At 38.5% G+C, this 19428-nt stretch overlaps 1 protein-coding gene across 5 annotated transcripts in view; it reads left to right on the top strand.

The window, feature by feature from the left end:
* DIXDC1 (DIX domain containing 1) overlaps positions 1-19428 on the top strand; it is an 82782-nt gene that overhangs the window by 56873 nt on the left and 6481 nt on the right. For all 5 annotated transcript variants that reach the window (XM_074304272.1, XM_074304274.1, XM_074304275.1 and 2 more), the window contains 12 exons: positions 862-1010; positions 3390-3479; positions 3572-3625; positions 4693-4743; positions 7756-7860; positions 8215-8268; positions 13992-14084; positions 14167-14238; positions 14504-14593; positions 14972-15133; positions 15590-15647; positions 19162-19270. In XM_074304272.1, coding sequence (XP_074160373.1) covers positions 862-1010; positions 3390-3479; positions 3572-3625; positions 4693-4743; positions 7756-7860; positions 8215-8268; positions 13992-14084; positions 14167-14238; positions 14504-14593; positions 14972-15133; positions 15590-15647; positions 19162-19270 — 1087 coding nt within the window. The remainder of the gene's footprint in view (positions 1-861; positions 1011-3389; positions 3480-3571; positions 3626-4692; positions 4744-7755; positions 7861-8214; positions 8269-13991; positions 14085-14166; positions 14239-14503; positions 14594-14971; positions 15134-15589; positions 15648-19161; positions 19271-19428) is intronic.

The following is a 19428-nucleotide window of genomic DNA, read 5'->3' as shown; positions in this document are numbered from 1 at the left end:
ATAAAAAGAGCATTACATTTGGAGTCAGAAGAGACTTATGTTTGAAGCCTGCCTAGAGACCCCGGTAATGGCGTGGGGAGGGAGGCAGCTGACTGGGCACTAAGAGGTGAAGTGAACTCCGCCAGAGCCACTTGGAGGGGAGCTTGTGCCCAGGGCCTTCCTGACTTCACATCTAGCTGTCTCTCCCATGCCATGCTGCCTCATTTATGATCATGATGACAAAACACACTCCTGCAGCTATGTTACTGCCAATTAGTGGAATTCAGATGAGGAGTTTGGCCTGTGCACTGTCAGTGCCACTCTAGGACCTCAGACTCTTGTGAGGGCAAGGAAGTATTTTTCTAGTTTATTTCCTGTGTACTTTGCCTCCAGGTCTGTGTGTTGAAGGTGGGGTTCAGTATTTATGACTGTTGGAACAACTAAAGAGCTGATGCTCTGAAGGAGTTGGCAACTACGTATCACATTTGGCAACCCTTCCATCCACACCTTCTGTGAGCACTCTCTAGGAATCCAGCTGGGAGACCCTTCAGGAATGGAGAACCAAAGCACCCTGGGGCATGTGCACCGACCGCTTCAAATACATGCTGACTGACCTCCCAGGGAAGAAATGTGGGCTGTTCCCAGGGCAGGAGTCCCCCTTTCTGTGAGGATATTTCTGCAGCTCCCCTGAGATTTGAGCCTGGCGTTCATGGAAGGTGCCTTGCTTAGAGCTGTTCTCACCCTCCCTACCCGTCCTCCACACACACCTAGTGGAGATTCCAGTTTGTACAGTGAAGTCCTGACTAAGGACTCTGGGAACCCTCTCTTCCCGAAGGTTTCTGTTTATCAACATGAGCCATTCTCTCTTTTTTCACTTTGTAGATGAGACAGATTCTCCATTTTCTCGTGACTGGCTAGCAGGGAGCCCAGGAACCTATCTAGAGACTTCATGGGAAGATCAGCTGCTGGAGCAACAAGAACATTTAGAAAAAGAAATGGAGGAAGCAAAGAAAATGATATCTGGACTCCAGGTAGCTTGCTTCCTTGGTTCTTATAACCCATTGGTTTACTTTTTTTTTTTTCCTACAACTATGTATGCTAAAAATAACTTGGCTTTAATATTGTAAAAGGTCAAAGTTGAATGTGGGGTTGAGAGAGAGAAAGACAGGTAGCATATAGGGAATGGAAACAAGAATATATTTCTGTTTTCTGACTTCAGAAGCACAGAAGTATTAACAGTTCAGCTGCTCGGGTTTCAGGAGAGCCCTTCCCCTCCTCTAAACGTTTTGTTAGATTTATACTCATGAGAAATAAGGAGCTCCTGGCTTTTACCATAGATGTACAGTTACAATTTTTGCTTGTGAAAAATATAGTAAATAGTTGTTCAGTTTCTCTTAGGAACTGTTCTAAGAGTAGTTTGGGAGCTAGCATCTCAAATTCTCAATTCAATTCCAGGTCAGGGATGTTGCAGTTTTCACAGATTCTATGTGTCATTGACCAGGTACAATAGGTTTTCCTTAAGAGAAACAAAATCCTTGAATATTTCCCACATTCTATCTGCAGTGCCAATTCAGCAAATGTCCCAAAAGGAAATGACCAACCTACTTGACATAGTTCCCACACTGAATGACCCCCACTTCATTGTTTTTGTATGTCTATCCCTGGTTTGGGAGGGACCAGAGTAGAGTGTTGACGACCCTGAAATTGCCCAGGAATAATCTTTTTCATTTGTGCTGGGAACGGTGCTGTTTCTGAATTGTCAAATATTTATGGACACATAAACAAAGCTCACATTGTGTGTGTGGCGCAAGCAGCAGGCAGGCGGTAGATGGGGTGCTCCCAGCCAGCCGACAACAGAAAAAGGACACAAAAGGTTCCCAAAGAAAAAAGGAGATTGGCATAGTGGCCAAAGCCATCTGCATAATGTATGCATTTCGTACTGAGGAAGTTAGGAGTATGCATTGCCTAAGAAAGTGGAGGGGAATCGTTTATTTTTTCCATTTTTGATTCAGTATTTTAAAGGTTATTCAGCTTCTCCTTCAGTGCTCCAGGTATAACAAATGAAATATTTTCCTAGGTTATACAATCGTACATGGCAGTTTACCATGGAAGAACTTTAGGATGCACATTTACCACAGATTTTTCCCAGCATCATTTGCATTCTATGAATATAGATATCCATCATTTGGCTCTCAAAAAGGTTTATGTTCCTCCAATAGGGAGAGAGAGCCACTGGCTTATGAGAAAGTAAGAAAACTGAAGAATCAGCCTGAAAGTCAACACTGCAATATCCACTTCAAACAGAGAGGCATATTAATTCAGAGCCACATAATTATAAAAGAGAATTGAATTCTTTGTAAGACATAGAATAGCTCTTAGTATCCTCCATACTTCTTAAAGATTTGAACAATGACTAAGTTGCAGCAAAGGTATAACCTAGATTTCTTTCCCATCAATATATCTTTAGTTAGTTAAAACGTATTAATGAGTTTATTATTAGAATGGAGCATTTTCTAGATGCTCCATTGTCTTTTTTACTTATTGTAACCATCAAGCTTTAGATCATATTCTTATTATAAATTCAAATTCTTTTGAGATGCTGAAAATGAGCCATTGGCCAGACAACCTTTTTAATGTATCGAGATGTTTACTAAAATAGTATATGACCTTTTTAACCCTTTAACTTATTTGGCAGATTTGTGACTCAATTAGTTATAAAGTAGAATTGGCTTTTTCAAATTGCCTCACAATTATTATCTGTAATCCAGTTGATAATCAATCCTGGCTATATAATTGATTCTCTGATAAAAGCAAGTGTGGAGAATTAAAATGAATGGGGGCATATAATCTCCATACTCATTCCCTATTTTTTCTGTGCAGATCTTCAAAGTAACCTTGGGAAGTTAGAATGAGGATTTTTTTTTTTTAATCTATATCAGATAACCTCTCTCTCCCAATCACCCAGACATATACGAATTGATTTATTGAAAAGTACTTTTCAAAGCCAGCATAAACAACCTCTGTTTTTTGATTCCCTGTGTTGTTGGTGAAAGCCAATTTGAGTAGCTCTGATTTAAAATGCTTCCAACTGTTCCTGAAAGCAGAGTTTGTTTTCCAGTAACCTCTTGGGACCAAGAGGGGCTTTTATAGCTGAGGATACAGGTGAATACAAGAGAAGTGATAGAGACTTGGTGCATGGATAGTGTCAAAACTCCAGATTGTCCCAAGATTAGCATGCCTCTGTGCAGAATAAAGGAGCAGCCAAAACTACAGAGAGAAAAGTTTCTAAAGGAAGTTGGGTTGTGATTCCAGCTTAGGGACTGAACTCACTGAGCTCAGTCCTGAGTTATCTGGAACGAGTCACCTGAATGGAGGGATCACATTTTATTTTGCCTTTTGTTGATTTTCAGGCCTTGCTGCTTAATGGGTCCCTGCCTGAAGATGAACAAGAGAGACCCTTAGCTCTCTTTGAACCAGGAGCCAATCCTGAAGAGCAATTGGTGAGCTCTGCCTTTCACCCTGAGATTTTGTGTCTGGTACATGTGAGGAACAGTCTTTCAAGATATAATCATTCTTTTTCTCCTATATTCAGATCATAATACAAAGTCGTCTAGACCAGAGCTTGGAAGAAAATCAGGACCTCAAGGTACAGCTGTGTATATATATAATAAACTATGGGGGGAAAAACTGTTTAAAGGATTTAGGGGCAGTGAGCACTGTTTTTTTCCCAAATACCTTTCAGCCTTTTTTAAAGTAAAAAAATTTCCAGCAAACTTATGGTGTGAAGTAGGAGGAAAAGGAATGAGATGACTTGTGTTTTCCCCTTTTAAAAAAATCTGTTTTATGGATATGGACCCCAGACATACATATGCATTTCATATGAAATAAAGTTATTTAGGCAATCTATGCCATATTCCAGACCAGATTTTTTACTTCATTATATTAAGGATATATTATTCTTTGGTATGGGGACTGTATTCCTTTCATACTTCAATGGACAATTTCAAGAGGTTGCTGTGTCAAGAAAACTCACCATCTTATGGCCAAATTTCTTGGGACCAGGTTCTCAGAACTTAACCAAGTCACTTCTGAACCACAATATGGCTCCAGGCCTGCCCTTGAAGCCCATCCAGCTTGTATGCCTTGGTTGTATTCTACTGGCACAGCCTATGAGAACCCAAGGTTACCTCCACAACATGATAAGGCATTGAAGTAGGACTTTTGTGGAAGAAACATGTTCCCATCTAAACAATCAGTTTCCCAGAACTGACTAATCTTTAGGAATTATCACGCCCTTTGTCTTGTATTAGGTTGAACTAAGATAATATAATGGTATTGGCAAAATATATTATTAACATATCTTATATTTCAGTAAGAGGGATTTAGGTTACTTGAGCTATGACACTTAAAGCCATATATGGAAGGTTTTCTACGGCTGAGGGTAGTTAAGTACTGAAGTGGGTCTGGAATCTTCCCTGTCAAAATTCCCTTCTGTCCCAAAAGGATCAGTGTAATTCTTGAGGCTGGGGACTCTGTGGTCTTGGCCAGCAATTGTGTGATTTATCATTTGCTGCTAACTGAATGAGGCCTTCTTTTGTATTCTGTCATGGAATGTCCTCATTGTTTTGCTCTCTGTGAGACAGGGGGAGGTGCTGGTTCTGAGACAAGGCAAATGGCAAAAACCATCTAATCTAACTGTGTTTGTTTTTCCAGAAAGAGTTGCTGAAATGCAAACAAGAAGTCAGAAATTTGCAAGGAATAAAGGTAAAGATAAGTACAAGCTAACTCTTTTACCTTATTCCCTAAGAAAGAATATCGTCTTCCAGTGGAGTGGGTCCAGAAACCTGAGCTTGTTTGTGTGTTAGGTACTGACCCATTCTGCTACACTGAGACTTCTCTGCTTGAGTGTTTGTGGTGCCTGGAGTCTCCATACCACCTGGGCTGCAGCCATGTGTAAGCCACATCCTCCTAGCCCTAAGAAAGAAAGCCTTGGATGCTATTGTTCTTTTTCCTTTATTTTTCATCTGTAGATCAGAGAATAATAATTTGGGGACATTGAAGGCCAAGGGCATCTCAGATTGGTAGTCCTTTTAACCCAGCACTGTCAAGGTTATTGCCACATGTAAAAATATGTCACACCCTTTCTCTTTGTACCCCAACTCCTGCCCTCTTGCCCAACAACATTATTATGTTTGTGCAGAATATAAGTGCATTGCATTTCTGTGTTCTCTGGGATGGAGAAAATGGATGGAGATCAGGGAGATGCTGCCCTATATCTCAGACCAGAAGTGGAGTATGAGACTGTAGTACAAGCCCAACCTCATAGATTTTAAAAGTCTTCATTTTTTTAAATAAGAAAAAAATGACTGTCTCTTCCATATGGAACACTTTTTTTCCCCCCAGCTTATCTATATTGCAATCTTTCAAGACCTAGTTCAGGTCCTACTTTTTTTAAATTTTCAGTTTCAAATTTTCTCTCTCCCTTTATCCCCTCCCCCAGTTCTATTTTTTCTGTGACTCCTCTGTTACTCCAGTCCACATTGTCATCTTCCTTTTCTAACTCGTTTTATTTTTTTTTATTTTTGTCTGTATTACAAAATAAGCTCTCTCATATATGTTGTCTCATTTTCTCTTGTTTCTATCTGATAACCTGATACCTGCTTGGCAAAGGGGATAAAGTGCTAAGTTTGAAGTTGGAAAGTTCTTATCCTACCACTAACATATCCCAGCTGTGTTAATACACATTCTACCTGTGCCCTCAGCAACTGGACTTCATGTCATAGGGTTGTGCACCTACATCAGAGTATGTAGTTTCTACACTAGAGTTCCCTGTATTAATGAAATCTGGTCTGGTCCCCATACTGTCAATCATTTATGTAATACCAGTTTGTACCAGGGACTGTCCTAAGTGTTGGAGAGACTAAGACAAAAAATGAAAGACTTCTCAAGAAGCCTCCCTTCTATTTTAGAACGTGAACATAAATAAGAATAAATAAATAAAATGTATTTTTGAGGGGGAAGCACTGGCAGCTGGAGGTGGGTAGTGGGTAGTAAGAGAAACAGGAAAAGATCAATATGAAAAGTGGTACTTGGAATTGGATTTTGAAGGAAAACAGGAAAGTAGAGATGTAGAGAGAATACATTCTGATCATGGAGACAAGTGGTGCAAAGGCACAGGGACTGGAGATCACAGGATCATAAATATAGGGAAGGAAAGAAGGAAGGAGGGACAGACTTATTAAGTATTTATTATGTGCCATGTGCTCTGCTAAGTACTTTACAAGTATTATCTCATTTGATCTCACAACAATCCTGACAGGTAGGGTTTAATTACCCCCATTTTACAGTTGAGGAAACAGTGCCATGTGACTAATCTCTGGCTGGTTTTGAATTCAGTTTTTCCTGATCCAAGCCCAGTCTATTATATCCACTGCAACACTTAGTTGCTTATAAAGGACCTTAGAACGGTTTAGGTGAAGAAGCTGACTCCTAGAGAAGTTAGATGACTTCTCTAGAGCCATCCAGCTATTGTCTGCAGCAGACTTTGAACCAAAGTCTTCCTGGTTTCAAACCTGTCAGTCTAGAGTGTCATGGGTGAGAAGCATCAGAAGACCAGGCTAGCTGAACTGCAGGATTCAGTTAAAGTCATTAGCTAGGAGGAAACAAGATTGTAAAGGACTTTAAAATCTAAACAGAAGGGTCTGGGTTTGATTTGAAAGATAATTGTGAAATGGTGACTAGGGGCATGGCAAGGAAAGTTTGTGGGGAGAGGCATAAGTTGGGGAAAGATGAATTCTGTTTTAAACCTGTTGAGTTTGAGATGCCTTTAGACTATCCGTTTGAAAGGTCTAGGAGGCAGCAAAAGTTACAAGCCTTCCAGAGGATGGGTGAGAGAGTAGGACTGAATATGAAGATCTAGGAGTCAGCTACATAAGCGATCATCCAACCTATGGGAGTGGATAACATACCAAATGAAAGAGAATAGAGGGCCCATAGGAGAATCTTGGGGTATATCTGCAGTCATGGAAGATGGGTTTGAACGATGACCCATACAAGGAGACTGGGAAGGAGTTGTCAGACGAGTAGGAGGGGAGCTTAGAGAGCAGCTGCCAAAAAACCAGGAGGGGAGATGGTTAGCAGTGGCACATAGTTCAGTGTAGTGGACAAAGATGAGAACTGAGAAAAAATCATCAGGCTCCAGTCATTTTAGAGAAGACAACATCAGGGAGAGTGACGAGGTTGGAAACCAAACTGAAAAGGTTAATATGCAAATGAGAGGAGACAAAGTGGAGGCAGAGAGTGCAGATGGCTTTTTCGTTGGCTATGAAAAGCAAAAGACATCTAAGACAATGATGGGATGATGAAGTATCTTCTGAAGGTTTTCTAAGCATGGAAGAGACTTGAGTGTATTTGTAGGCAGCAGTGAAGGATTTCATAGGTAGGAAGGAAGGGTGATTGTGGGAGTAATTTGCTAGAGAAGATGGGAGGAAATGGAGTCAAGGATGCTTTATAAATAAAGAAGGTCACCTCTTCATCAGAGACTGGAAGAAAGATGCCAGTGGATTTTGATCCACTTAGTGTGAATAGGGATGAGTAAGGCATAGGGGCAGATGTCTTGCTCACTAATAGTCTTATCTTCCTAAATATGTTGTAGGATTTTTGTGGGCAGAGACCACAATGACCACAATGCCAAGGAGAATGGCAGTGCACAAAGTATATGCTTAACAATGACCTAATAATTTAGCATAATCACATTAAGGATGTTCTTTTTCTCAGGATGCTTTGCAACAAAGATTGACTCAACAGGACACATCTGTTCTTCAGCTTAAACAAGAACTTTTGAGAGCAAATATGGACAAGGATGAGCTACACAATCAGAATGTGAGTTGAATGAAATATTTCTGGATTGAAGCTCTGACAGGTGACCTTGTTGAATGGCTTCCAGATTACCAATACGAATAACAATATATTAACATTGAGTTTATCTCTGTTCCTACATACATTTCAGGCCATACTGGGCAGAGATATATTTGGGTTTCTCAGCAATTTTGAGGACCCTGAGACAATAGCCTCAAAGAATCTGCAGCCAGAGTGTGTTTGAGATGAGACATAGAAGGGGTTTCTACTATTTTCCCTCAGCATCATGATATGCCGTTTAATATAATCAGGTATCTGTTTTATTACAAGTTGTGTTGGCAAGCATTCCACTGAACCTTTTTCTTGTCCTTCTTACAGGTAGATCTTCAGAGAAAACTGGATGAGAGGAGCCGCCTCTTAGGAGAATACAAAGTAAGAAAGGAACTAGGTTGCAAATAATTCCCATCTCTCCTTTATAAATGAGTTGTTTTCCATTGCTGCTGCTGTGAGAAAAAATTGAAATCTTCTTTTCCCTCATTCTTTGTGTTTTCTTGCTCACATCTACTTGATTCTCAGTCCTTCCTCCACACAAGCTCTCCCAAAGTCAAATAATTGGATATGTAGAGTGAGGGATAATGAAAACTTGAAAATGATACTAAGGATGCAAACCTGGGTAACTGGAAGAATGGTGGTTTCCTACAGGAAGCATTATGGTATGGTAGGAGGAGTATTGGCTCACAATCAGAAGACCTGGATTCTAATGTTTTCTTTGCTGCTAACCAGCTGTCTCATGTTGGGCCCACATAACCTTGGGAACTTCAGTTTCCTTTTCAAAAATTAAGATATTTCCCTAATTAATTCATGAAATTGCTGGTAGGATCAAGCAATGATATGCGTAAAAGTGCTCTAACATTGTACAGTATAGTGTAAGAGCCTTGGATCAAAAGTCAAAGGGTCTGTTTTCCTTCCAGCTTTGTTATAACTAACTGTGGGAGGACTTAGGACAGATTAAATTTTCATATCTATCAAGTAAAGGTCTTGAATTAGATTATCTCTTTCAGGTCTAACTTTCTAGAGACTATGAAATATAAAGTATTATTATTTGTTTTCCTAATGCCATTTTTGCACCTATTTGAATAGACAGATTAGTGTATGGAGTTAAGGCCCTTATAAGTAATGCTTCTTGTATTCTTTTCTGTTGCTCTGAAGTAATCTGAGGAAATAACTATCTCCTTTCAGTTGATGGAAATTATTTCGTACTAAATTATAGAATATTTTCTATTTTAAGTCTATAGTGGAAGGATTTTGAGAAAGCAATTCATCTGGGACTATAGAAGATCCTGAGTGTGTCATCCTAGAGTAAGCAAGTTAATGTAGCCTGTTCACTTTATTGAGTTCAGATATTGCTTGTTATCATTATTGCATAAATAAATAAAGAGGTAGCTGCCTCTCAGACTAGAAATAGGATTTTAGTGAGAATTCCAGCAGTGGGAACTAGGTGTGAAACAAGAAGAGACAGTAGCCAGATGTTGATTTTTATAAAGTGATGATAGAATTCTCTGGTCAGGCTTCAGAGATGGAGAGAGTTGCCAATGGGTAACAGAGAAACAAAGGCCAGAAGCTGACCATTCCTTAAGGACAGAACCAAATTGAGCATCTGGGGCCTGGTCCCTGCTTTGGTACCAGAGCACAAAAACAATTTCATTTTATTCTGTCTTGATCCAAGTTAGTATATTGTATTTATTTCTAAGCACCACATTTTAGAAAGAACATTGAAAAGTTAAGGTTTATCTAAAGAAAGTGAAATGACATTCAAAAACTTCATGAAGGAGGAGTATAAGAAGAAAAAATTTAGGAAAGGTATATCCTCTATCTTCATCCATTTGAAGAATTATATCAGATTCAGACTTGAGTTATTCTGCTTGGCTCTAGATGGCAAGTACAAAGACTACAAATTACAGATTCCAGCATAACAGTGAAGAAGAAGCGGGGCTTAGGATCTACAGGTCTAGGTCCTAGTCCATTTTTTTTTTTTTTTTTAAGTTTTCTCATTTTTATTTTTTTTTACTAAAATTTTATGCATAGGTAATTTTTCAGCATTGACAATTGCAAAACCTTTTGTTCCTACTTTCCCCTCCTTCCCCCAGATGGAAGGTTGATCAATACATGTTAAATATGTTTAAGTATAACTTAAATACAATATATGTATACATGTCCATACAGTTATTTTGCTGTACAAAAAGAATTAGACTTTGAAATAGTATACAATTAGCCTGTGAAGGAAATAAAAAATGCAGATGGACAAAAATAGAGGGATTGGGAATTCTATGTAGTGGTTCACAGTCATCTCCCAGAGTTCTTTTGCTGGGTGCAGCTGGTTCAGTTCATTACTGCTTTATTGGACCTGATTTGGTTCATCTCATTATTGAAGAGGGCCTCGTCCATCAGAATTGATCATCATATAATATTATTGTTTAAATATATAATGAACTCCTGGTCCTGCTCATTTCACTCAGCATCAGTTCATGTGAGTCTCTCCAGGCCTTTGTGAAATCATCCTGGCCAGTCCACTTTTTCTACTTCTAACTTGTTAGATAACTCATTTAATCTCACTGAACCTCAATTTACTTGCAAAATAAGGGAATTGGGTTAAATGAGCTTTCAAGTCTTTTTTAATTTTAAATTTATAATCCTATGAAATGCAGAAGACATTAAAAGTACAAAAAGTTTAGATGAAACACAGTTTCTATACTCCAAAGAGTTTATAGTTTAACTGGGGCAGCTAGGTAGATTAGTGGTTAGAGTGCCAGTCCTGGAGACAAGAAAATCCAAGTTGAAATTCATCCTCAGATACTTACTAGCTGTGTGCTTACTAGCTAGGTAATTCTCAATCTCTGTTTGCCTGAAAAAAAAAATCCTTCCTGATTCACTGTCTTGTAGTAGAGGGGCTTTTGTAGCTCAATGAAACTAAGAGTTATTCTGTACATAATGACCCAAGATGGAACCAAGGTCCAGTGGAAAGTTCTGAGAAAAGGTAATCTATCAGAAAGGAATTGGCAAGCCACTCCACTATTTTTTTTTTGTAATTTTTTTAAATTTAAATTTTATAATTATAACTTTTTTTTTTTTGACAGTACATATGCATGGGTAATTTTTTACAACATTATTCCTTGCACTCACTTCTGTTCCGATTTTTCCCTTCTTTCCCTCCACTCCTTCCCCTAGATGGCAGGCAGTCTTATACGTGTTAAATATGTTATAGTATATCCTAGATACAATATAGGTGTGCAGAACCGAATTTCTTGTTGCCCGGGAAGAATTGGATTCAGAAGATAAAAAATAACCTGGGAAGAAAACAAAAATGCAAACAGTTTACACTCATTTCCCAGTGTTCCTTCTCTGGGTGTAGCTGATTCTGTCCATCATTGATCAATTGGAACTGAATTAGCTCTTCTTTATGTTGAAGATATCCACTTCCATCAGAATATATCCTCATATAGTATTGTTGTTGAAGTGTATAATCTCCTGGTTCTGCTCATTTCACTCAGCTTCAGTTGATGTAAGTCTCTCCAAGCCTCTCTGTATTCATCCTGCTGGTCATTTCTTACAGAACAATAATATTCCATAACACTCATATACCATAATTTACCCAACCATTCTCCAACTGATGCACATCCATTCATTTTCCAGTTTCTGGCCACTATGAAAAGGGCTGCCACGAACATTTTGGTACATACAGCCCCCCTTTCCCTTCTTTAGTATTTTTTTGGGATATCAGTCCAGTGCCACTCCATTATCTTTGCAGAGAAAATCCTATGGAAAAAATAGTGCATGGGGTCACAAAGAATTGCACATGACTGAACAAGATTCCAACACAGATAGCTATAATCTATACTATTACATGATAAATTCATTGGCATCTTACAAAACCAAGTGCTAAATGTGGAAAGAAGGAAAGGCTTACTGGCCAGAAACAGGACTAGATGGGAATCAGGAAAGGCTTTTTTGAGAAAGTAGCCTTTGATTGAGCTTTAAAAGTGTAGTGAGCATGGAATACTTTTTTTCTGGGACAGAAATAATCAACTTGGCTAGAGCACAGAGTGTGTGCTGGGAAGATAAGAATGCTGCAGGGCATAAGTCAAGACCAATGGTTAGAGGCTTAAAGGAGGTAGATTTTTGGCTTATCTAGACTTCATAAAGAACAGATCACGTCAGGCTAAACTCATTTTCTTTTATAACAGGTTTACTAGACTGTGAGCTGTAGATAGAGCTAATCCAAAACATTTGCCAAAGTAAAAGACAATTGAGACAATGGTTGAATTCCAACCTGGTTGATAACAGAACCAGAAAGAATCTTCAGTAATGGATCAGTATGAATTTAAAAGGCTATTTCAAACACATTGTCCCAGGGATTTGTTCTTGACTCTGTACTAATTTTAAATCAACAATTTGGATGAAGTCATAAGACAAGGTGATTATCAGATATTCAGATGATACAAATCTAGGAGGAATAAACTAACCCATTGGATGACCAAGCCGGGATCAAAAAGGAAAGATTGTCTAGTCCAGCTTTCTCATTGAACAAGGGACTCAAAGATGTCAAGTCAAGATTACACAGGTTGTAAATAGGAGAACTGGGATTGGAGCCTAATTAAGCTCCCTGACAACAAATCCATCACTAACTTCACTGTCACACTGTTATCTGCCTTCTGGAGCCAAGGGGGAATGACTCTCTCTCTTCCATGTCAACTTTTCAAATATTTAAAGATAAAGGTCATGTCTCCTTGACCTTCTGCCAGTCTTCATGTCACACAGTTTCCGTTCTGTCACTCTCCAGCTCACCATTTTCCTTCCTAAGCAATGCTTCTTTGAACAAACACAGTACTCTGGATAGATCCTGTTCAGGGAGAGTACAATAAGATTATTAATATGTTGTTGAGTGGATTCTAGGTCAAGAAAAGGTGATTCTGAGGTTACTTTCATTGCTCAGAATTTGTGAAGAAGAAACTTCTAATAATTAGAGTTGACCCCAAATATCATGGACTGGCCTGGGGGATTAATTGTGTGCCCCTCAATACTAGTGGATTTAAAGGGGACATTTGAAAGTTTTGTAGGGAGGATTTATATCTCCCATGGATTGGATTACTTCTAACAGGTAGGACTTGATAACTTCTGAGGTCATTTCTAACTTTGTGTGATTAGATGAACTAGTGAATGTGTTTCAACAAATGAATCAAAGCTGAGAGAAACAGGTCAAAGGTAAGGTTAGGACTTCCAGGGGCCAGAGCTGTAGGGCCTCCATAAGATAGAAGGATATGACTGCAGGGTTAGTGTAAGATATCCTGGAACATTAAGGAGGAATCTCTGAATACTCTATGCTAGTGCCATCCTCACCCAGAGAGGGTAAAAGGGCCTTTAGAGGTCATCTAGCCCAACCCCTTCATAGTTCAGGCTTATAATTAGTAGAAACAGGAACTAATAGAGACATAAGACCCCACCTTAAATCCAGCATTCGTGCCAGTTCAAATATATCTTTAACTAAGAACCAGAATAACTTGTTCTTGTATCTAACTAGACAGATTTGAGATGAGGAAAAAGAAGTAGTGCTTGGAGGCAGTAAGTTGCTATTAGGCCAATCTAGATGTAAAATAAGTATTTCTCTATTGTACTATTATCTTTATGATTTTGTAATTTCTTTTCTTCCTTTACTTACCTACTGAGAGGATCCTTTAAAAAGATTCTATCCTTATTTGAGCTGATCCAAGGAAAAAAATTTATTCACATTGTCACAGAGAAGTAGAAAGACCCTGCTGCCCCTAGAGGTCAGAAATAAGAGTAACAGCAGCTGTTAGAAAGGTTTCCTGAAAGAGTGGAGTCTGATAAAGACATGAAAATTCAAGATTGAAAGAACCAGAGGATAGCAGAAATTACTTACTTCTCTCTACCGAGGCTTTTCTTCACATTATTCCCTCAGTCCCAGGAGACCTGTTTGCTGAGCACTTTCATCTCTGATATCTCTTATCCTCATAGAGCAGGATCTACAAGGAACTTTTTTTCCACAGGTGGTCTTTTCCTTGGGTGGTGGGAGAATGAGCTGTCTATTTTGCCTGCATCATGATGTACTTTTGAAAGCTCTTTACCCCTTTCTGTTGCAGAAAGAGTTGGGGCAGAAAGATCGTCTCATACAGCAGCACCAGGGAAAATTGGAGGAAGCTCTCAGGAAGCTTTCTGAGGCCAATTATCAACAGGTAGGGATGCAGCCAAGAAATGATTTTACTGCTCTGATGACCTGAAGCAACCCTTTCCTCATCTGCTTTCTTGGCCTTTTAGTTCGATCTAGAACGGGAACTGGAACAAAAGGACGTCCTCTTGGCACATTGTATGAAGAGAGATGCCGATGAGGTAATGGGAGCATATCAATCTTGGCATTTTCATTCTATATTTTCTAATATAAGGAGAAAAACCTGAATTTCACTTTTTTTCTCCTAAAACATCATCCACCTGATGTTGCAAGGGAAGCCCAGCTTTTTTCTTTTTCTCAACTGTCTGGGCATTGCTGCAGTTGTGGCAGAAACTAGGATAAGAATTTTTTAAAAAATTATCATTGTGGTCTTATCCTATAACAAGTGTTTCTTCTGTTTTTATTTCCTTTTCTTTGCTTCATCAGGTGACCAACTACAACAGTCACAATACTCAAAGCAATGGGTTTTTCCTCCCAATGTCTGGGAAAGGATCTGCCTCAGCTGCCCATAGAGGGGTAGGTAATTAGATTTTGGAGCAAGAAGTCTCCTGCACTACCATACATTAGAATAGTGCTTAGTTCCGGGTTTTGGCCCAAATCATGTTTTTTTCAGTGTCCCAGTTTCCCTCTTCTCTTAGAATTGCTCTGGAGATATAAGAAGTTAATGATCTGAAGCTAAGACCCAGCAAGCATTTGTTAAGGTAGAAGAGGTTACTCTGCATACACCCTTCTTTCCTCCTCCCTCCCTAGTAAGCAAACGTAGGCAAACAAGGAGGACAGTGATAAAAGGGAGGCTCTGTCCCTATGGGTGGTATTCCAGGCCCTCCCACACCAGCCTGCACAATTCAGTAGCAGTCCTTGTCATTTCTGATGGGAAACCCCTTCCACCTGTAGGCCAACGACCTGCAGCTTGTCCGAGATGCTCTTCGGAGCCTGCGCAACAGCTTCAGTGGCCATGACCCTCAGCACCATACCATCGACAGCCTGGAACAAGGCATCTCTAGCCTCATGGAGCGCCTGCACTCGATGGAGATGCAGAAGAAACAGGACAGACGGGTAACCTGGCCCTCTGGGCCTTCTGTTCACCAGGAGTGTTTCTGTATATGCTAGGTGAAGTGAATGTAAAGGACACACAGTCTAAGACTGGCTGCTGACTTGATGAGGGCTGCAGTTCTGTGTTTGGCTCTCTTTTCTGTTGGGCCTGGTTCTTTATGAATGATTGTTTAGGCCTGGAGTGGATGGTGCCATCCTTTTTGGTTACAGTGTGGGTCCTTGAGAGAGTTAGCCTTCCTGACCCCAGAGAATCACTGCAATACAGATGGCTTGCAGAGTTCACTGAAAACGTGCTTAGCAGTTATTTGGCACTTTAGGTAGAGGTATGATGGCTGATAAGAGAGCAAAGGGTGGGTATTTTAAGTAGATTTTTATTATGTGAATTTCCTTACGAGTCTCCCATGTATTAAATGGAAACTGGATTGTACTGATATTGGTTCTCTTGGTTTATATTCTCAGGTTAGGGGCAAATCACCAAGAGGTAGTGAATACCGGGAGTCCTGGCCCCCTAATTCAAGTGAGTACCTCCCAGTCCTAATTGTTCATTTTCCAATGACCTCTAGCAGGGATTCCTAGCAAATTAAACCTAAAGTTTAAACTTTTTGTTTCTGATAATCACTTGGGTACAGAACTAATATAATAAACTCAGACTCTCAATTTAGGAAGAAATCAAAAACCTCAGATGTACAAATTACCCTGGACTTAGCAGCAAAGATATAGCCGCTTAGAAGCAAAGCTTTTGGATTTATGAGAAAATTCTTTATCCTATGGGTTAGCTTAATCCAGTGAAAATCATTTAAAACTACATTTAAAACTAAAATGCTTGCACCATCTAGTGGCAAAAATTCTGAAATACTGGTTTCTTTTGTTAGTGGCAGTAAACTGCTTTGTCCTTGGTCATTTATTGCATGTTTTTCTGTTTGTTCTTTTAGAGATTTCTGAAGTATACCCATAATATTGTCTGATGTTTTCTATTTCATTTTATATTTTGCTTCCTAGTTTTCACACTTGCTTACCTTTAGCCTAGTTTCCTCTAGACAAAAGGTTCTTGACTCTTAAAGATCCATGGATAGATTTCAATGAGGTTGTGAATTTGTTTGGGAAAAGAAAATTACATCTTTATTTTTCACTTTATTTTTCTTTTTTGTTATTGGTGCAAATCTTTAAAAAAAATTTTTTAATTTAAATTTTTTATTTTATTTATAAAACACATGGCATGTGTAATTTTTCAACATTGACCCCTGCAAAACCTTCTGTTGCAGATTTTCTCTTCCTTCCTCCCACTCCCTCCCCTAGATGGCAGGTAGTCTAATACATGTTAAGTTAAATAATAAGTTAAAATATATGTTAAATCCAATATATGTATACATATTTATACAGTTAACTTGCTGCATTAGAAAAATCGGCTCAAGAAGGGAAAAAAAATCTGAGAAAGAAAACAAAATGCAAGCAAACAACAACAGAAAGAATGAAAATACTATGTTGTGGTCCACACTCAGTTCCCATAGTCCTCTCTCTGAGTGTATATGGTTCTCTTCATTTTCATTAAATTCTAACTTAAATTTAGCATGTCTTTCAATACCGTAGTATTCTGCTGTTGCAGACTATCCTAAAGGACTCTAGGATATCAAAAAAGTTCAAGCATTTATTTAATGTCAATAGCAACAAAAATACAGAATGTTACAATCTAAAATGCTAAACTTGATGCACAGAAAATTTTATACTAACAAATCCATTCATAATTAAGTCATTCAAAGTTAAATGCAAGGTTTTTAAAAGAATTAAAGTTTGAAATATGCCAAGCAAACCTACACAAACCTATTAGTAATTTTCCAAATGCATGACCCCAAGTATCTCACTTTATTCCCTTAAATAATAACTATCTTCATAAAATTTCAGTCTCATTACTGGTCACAGTGGTTTACAGAATGACCAAACATACAGTTTTGTAAGTAGACATGGAAATTTTAAGACCTAAATTGATTTTGTCTTTTTGTTTCTAAATATTTGTTTCAGCTTTCCTTGGATTGATTGTTCTACTAGTCTTATCTTTAGCAGTTTCCCTGGTTTAATGAAAATTTGATGATGTAGATTTGACTAAGTCTTTGGAAATTTTATCACTTTAAGAGGACTAAGGAGTAGATAGTGGGGATGAAGGGAGTGAGAGAAACAGAGACTGAGATATATAAAACATATATGTACATAGAGAGGTGTAGATAAGCATATGTATTATATAATTTAAAATATATGTAACTAAATGTTATAGGCTGAGTTCTTTATTAAAACTACAAAGTGTTTTTTAGTCACAATACTGAACAATTGCCAACCGTGCTTTAATGCTTATAATTAATATATTCAGAAAAGAGTATCATCACAGGTGATTTCAGCAATTAACTTTTTTGAGAATCAACTGCCAGCTAATTTAAAGTGGTAACTGCAAAAAGAGAATGTCACATGTTTTTTTTCCCCTTTTTAAAAATTTTTTAATTTTTATTATAGCTTTTTATATATAAAACATATGAATGAGTAATTTTTCAACATTGATCCTTGCAAAAACTTCTGTTCTAACTTTTCCCTTCCTTTCCCCCCACCCCCTCCTCTAGATGGCAGGTAGTCCCATATTTATGTTAAAGTATATGTTAAACAAATTATATGTATACATATTTATACAGTTATCTTGTTGCACAGGAAAGATTGGATTTAGAAAGAAGGTAAAAATAACCCGAGAAGAAAAAAACAAAAATACAAGCAAACAGCAACAGAAAGAATGGAAATGTTATGTTGTGGTCCATACTCATTTCCCACTGTTCTTTCTCTGGGTGTAGCTGGTTCTATTCATTACAGATCATTTGGAACTGATTTGGATCCTCTCATTGTTGAAGAGAGCCTCGTCCATCAGAATTGATCATCATGTAGTATTATTGTGGAAGTGTATAATGATTTCCTGGTTCTGCTCATTTCACTCAGCGTCAGTTCATATATGTCTTTCCAAGCCTCTCTGTATTCATCTTGCTGCTCATTTTTTATAGAACAGTAATGTTCCATAATATTCATATACCACAATTTGAGAATGGCACATTTCCAAATTAGAATAGACTGCCCTGAGAGTTAGTAATTTTTTCTTCCCTGTACTTGAAGCCAATGATGAGTTGTTAGGTATGTTTAGGATATGGATTAGACTCCATTCACTCTGAAATTCTGTGATTGTTCACTGTCCATATAAAACACCCTTTCCTGCCTTCCACCTCCCCATCCTATTTCTCCTTCTGGTCTGTCTGACCTACTTCTTTCTCAAAACAATTACTCCATTTGTTCTGGATTAAATGTCCAGAATAACTTAAGAGGAAAGTAAGAGCTTCAGGAGAATTTCCAGCTCTAACAGAAATTCCTGACTAATTTTGGGTTCCTAGGATAATGGTTTTTTAGTGGTCTCAGAGTAGCCTTTCTGTGAATGTTTTAGCTAGATATAGCTAATTACTATTTACACTCTTTGGACGAATGCAAAGGAGAAAGGTAAGACATGGAGATCAAAGACATGCTTTAGAATTCCTACTACTTGGGTAAGTCTTAGTATCTTTCAGATGGGGAATTCCTTCTTGTCTTTTAAGAACAAGGGGTTCTACAAGTCTGCTGTCCCAGTGAGTATCCTTTTCTGAATCACATAAGAATGACAAAATCATGTTTTAATTCTGATCTCCATATTGAGAATCTGAATATACCTCTTGTTGTTTTCTCCCCCTCCATAGGTAGCTGTGATTTCATTTGAAACTTGTCCATGTTTGTTTCTTATCAAAAACCTTGACCCTTGGCAGCACCACTCTGAATGTATTTGAGGTTTTAAGGGCAGAGTTCATGTTTGAAGCATCTTTTTTCCTCATGGCCCCACTCTTAAGTTCCTATGATCACTCTTTATGTGTATGATATGTTACTGTTGCCATGATCAGGCAGGTGCCTGGACATTTGGATGACAAGGTGGGGTCAGTGTGAGGGAAAGGCTAGTATTCTAACCATAAGATTCTCTCTCTTTGCAGAGTTGCCTCATTCCCAGAGTTCTCCAACCATCAACAACAGTGCTTGCACTAAAGTGCTTTATTTCACTGACCGTTCACTTACTCCCTTCATGGTCAATATACCAAAGAGGTGAGATATTGGAGGTTCTGCATCCTTATAAGAAAGGAAAGGAAAACAGAGCCAGACATTTCCATCACTACCATCTTGACCCGTCTAGTAATGTGGGAGAATGACTGAGAAATATGGACCAAAACTGCTTGAGTGGGTTTGAGGATAGGAGCCTGGTA

This window comes from Sminthopsis crassicaudata, chromosome 3, assembly GCF_048593235.1.
Source record: "Sminthopsis crassicaudata isolate SCR6 chromosome 3, ASM4859323v1, whole genome shotgun sequence".
In the NCBI taxonomy this organism is placed as follows: Eukaryota; Metazoa; Chordata; class Mammalia; order Dasyuromorphia; family Dasyuridae; genus Sminthopsis; species Sminthopsis crassicaudata.
Note: the sequence above shows the minus strand (reverse complement) of the source record. Positions and strands in the feature narration are given on the sequence as shown.